Genomic DNA, 3596 nt, shown 5'->3' with positions numbered 1-3596 from the left:
TATTATCTTTATTATAGAGATTATGATTGTACTATGTTGTATTTATGTAAACACATTATCTGCATCACGAAGGTCTAGAAATGCAAACATTGATCTAGAAATGCAAACATTATTCTTCCGTATTATCTTTCTTGACGGATTTATGATTACTAACAAGTAAATACTAAAATTTATCAATAATTCTACTTAAGTATATCATACTACTAAAGTTTATCAATAATTTTAAGTATATCATACTAACAAATAAATACTAAAATTTATCAATAATTCTAAATAAGTATATCCGCATCAACGTCTAACTGTAAATTATAAATGTTGAAACAGTAAATTAAAACTGCCTATTATTTAAATTAACCTAACAATAACTACTAATAAAAAAACTTAAATACCACACATAATTCTACAGTAAAAATATAATAAACATTAATTTCTAATCCCAAAAAACTATCTTTCCTAGTCATGCCAAATTCTCTCTCCATTCAAAATTTGAGTTCAAATGATTTAATCATCCAACAATAACTTTATAAGTACACAAAAGTCACTGGTAGACTATCTACTTTGGTAACTGTTTCTTTGTACACTCTTGAACGCATCTTAATCAATACAATTAGTCAATTAGTTCGAATGTAACTATACAATTAGATTAAAAACATCCTATATAGATGGTACACGTCGTTATCTTGAGAACATTAGTTTTTTCAACAAATACCAATTATCTCGAAAATCATTTATGTCGAAAATTAACCTCTTTCTCTTCCCATACTTAAGAAAATTTTAGTCTGGTACCACGCGGCATAGGCAATTGGAAGCAATTTGTGAGTACAGACACCAACACTACTTAAGCACTAGAAAACGAGTAATGGCTACTATTGAGAATGGATCAAAAACAATATAGCTCAATTTCAGTTCTAAGCATTGCAGTGGAAAATATTCAACTTTTGATCAGAGCATTGTAATGAGTTTTATAAAATAAGTAATGCAATGAAACTCCACTGATGAAAAATAAGTGTTAGTTTTTCTTTTTCTTTTCCTTGCACAAATTTTACAAGAAAAAATTACAATTTTTGTTTCTTTTTTCAAATCCCATTTCCCTCTTTCAAATACACAGTTTCTGTAGTTTTAAAATACTACACTCCAAATTAAATGAATACGAAATCTGTTAATTTGGGTATATGAATAATACTGTTTTCTTGTTCCCCTCCCCGTGCTAATACCAAGCCGTTTTCCCAGGCACGTCCCCTGCCAAACTTAGAATTGAATAAACAAGTTGCACAAAGTTGCACAAAGCAGAACAAAAGCAACTTTAGTGGAATCCTAAAGTCGAGAAATCAAATGAAACAAGACAACAAAAACCAAGAGATCTTTCAGCTAAACTTTAGCAAAGCAAAACAGTCAAAATAATCCGCAAAGTTACACATTCTGCCCAAATAAAAACAAATGCATGAGGGTTCAAACAGGTCTTTTCAATATTTTTCAAGTTTATTTAGAATTACCAAGTTAATTGAAATTCATTAACTAGAAGTAGAACTCACCATAATCAATCTTAACCAGTTTAAGCCAATAATGTCATACTAGTATTTTTTTTTCTTGGACTAAGATTAGAAATTAGTATAATGCGATCAATCTATAATGGTATAATGCGTTTATGAAACACTCATGTAGCCGTGGCTGTTTTAATTTAGCGGGAAAACCAATCCAATTTCAGAAATATTTAAATCCCGTAGAGCAAACAACACTAATCACGTTAGCCAACTAATTGAATCACACAGGGTAGCCAAAATTTAACAGTAAGCAAGTAAACATACACAGTACTTGACAATTCAAAGTAGTAAAAGTAAGGAAAAGAAAAACGAAATAGGTTAAAATAGAAAAGAAAAGTCTTAGTTGTAGTTCAAATTTCACAGATGATTATACCAGGAAAAAGTAACCCTAAACTCAAACCATAAGCACACCCACCATTGCACCCAAACCAGAAAAAAAAAAAAACCAAAATTAAAAAGAAGCATTTCATTTGAGACCATTTCCCGGTGTGGAAATCGCAAGCCCAGGCCAGGAGAAACAGTCTCCACTAACAAACCCACCTTCGCCACTCTCTAACTGCCACGGGCCCAATCCAGAAGACGGAACGCCGCCGCCCATGTTGGCACCATCCACCATTCCGGGAAAGCCCCAGCCAGACCTGCCAATCCCAAAGTCCATATCATCGAACCCATGTCCAAGCCCAAGTCCAAACCCGCCGAGTGCGAGAAACCCATTGCCCTGGGTGTTGTTCAGCAACGAGGTGAAGCTCCCGCAGACATTAACGTTATTCTGTTTATTAACGTCACCGTCCACGAAGTGCATGGACCCTCCTTGGGTGGTTGGGACGGGAGCCAATGCAGGTAGAGCGTGCTCCTGAGGTGACGTCATGGTGGAGGAGGACGATGACGTGGCAGTGTGGTGGGTGCGTGAGCGCTTGGCGTTCTTGCGACTGCCACCGCCGACGGGGATATCACGGAGGGTGCCGCCATGGGTCCAGTACCGGCGGCAGGACTTGCAGAAGTGGCGCGGCTGGGAGTAGTTGTAGTTGTTGTAGTAGCAGAACTTAGTGTTGGTTGATTCACAACGGGGGCAGGGGAGGTTTTCTTGCTCTGGAGGTGGAGGCGCTCCAGCGGAGCTCTGGGGCTTAGTCGATCGACGGCTCTCGCCGGAGTTGGAGGATGGCATGTTGCGCAATGGGATAAGAGCAAGAAGAGTTGAGTGTTGGGTTGCTGTGTGAAGATGAATGTAGGGAGTGAGTGAAGAAGGGTTGGGGTGGAGTGTTGAAGTGTGAATGTGGTGGGGTTTTATGGGGAAGGAGAGAGACAGGGGGTGGAAAGGAATTGAGAGGAGAAAGGAAAGAGAGTCAGAGAGAATATCTGTGGTGGAAACAGAGACATCTTCTGAGGCTTATATGAGGCAGAGTGGGATCAGCTTTACAGTGTTCTGTTAAGCACGACATTTCAGTCGGCTCCAGAACACCCTCTCTCTACTTGGGTCGGCTAATAGGGCTGCGCCTTCTGCACACACACAAACCACCAACCACAATCACAATTTACACAAACCCCTATCTCTTCCCTTCCCCCAACCAATCAAACAAATTATTTTTGTTTTCTCCTTGGCACGACTTAATTAATTACAAGTATACATAAAGTAGCGGAAGCATTATCTTGTCCGGTATTATAGTCCTTGTTGCAGGGCCACTTAGATGCATGCATAATGCATTCTGGCTCTGAGGGAGTAGTAATAATTATAGAATGCAAAACTACCCAACTGTTTTTCATTAAAAAATAAATATACATAGATTTTGTTCACGATTACCTCTTCTTCCAACTTCTCAAGCTAATCATGCCATGTTGCAATATTATATGCATATATTCGTTCCTCCTGTCTTTTCCTTATTCAATCGGGTTTGACGTAGAGCTCCTAGGCCCTACGCTAATCACCTAGCCCATCTATGCTGTCTGTCTGTATGTCTCGAAGTTCAATTTTTGTTGTTATTAACAACTATGGATAATGTCACACTCTGCTCATTTTAGCTTGCAAAATTTTCCCTATGGTTAGGCAAACGTAACCCA

At 38.3% G+C, this 3596-nt stretch overlaps 1 protein-coding gene across 1 annotated transcript; it reads right to left on the bottom strand.

Moving 5' to 3' along the window:
* Window positions 1–1859: 1859 nt before the first annotated feature.
* Window positions 1860–3224, bottom strand: LOC114176232 (dof zinc finger protein DOF3.4-like). Its single transcript, XM_028061192.2, has one exon. It carries the CDS (start codon window positions 2704–2706, stop codon window positions 2008–2010), a length of 699 nt encoding a protein of 232 aa, XP_027916993.2. The 5' UTR covers window positions 2707–3224; the 3' UTR covers window positions 1860–2007.
* Window positions 3225–3596: the final 372 nt, after the last annotated feature.

This window comes from Vigna unguiculata, chromosome 3, assembly GCF_037176805.1.
Source record: "Vigna unguiculata cultivar grain cowpea cultivar isolate G323 ecotype 2 chromosome 3, ASM3717680v1, whole genome shotgun sequence".
Taxonomy (NCBI): domain Eukaryota; kingdom Viridiplantae; phylum Streptophyta; class Magnoliopsida; order Fabales; family Fabaceae; genus Vigna; species Vigna unguiculata.
This window is presented reverse-complemented; position numbering and strand designations above follow the sequence as displayed.

Excerpts from the sequence above, each read along its gene's own strand:
- LOC114176232 (XM_028061192.2), bottom strand. The coding sequence starts at position 2,706 with ATGCCATCCTCCAACTCCGGCGAGAGCCGTCGATCGACTAAGCCCCAG.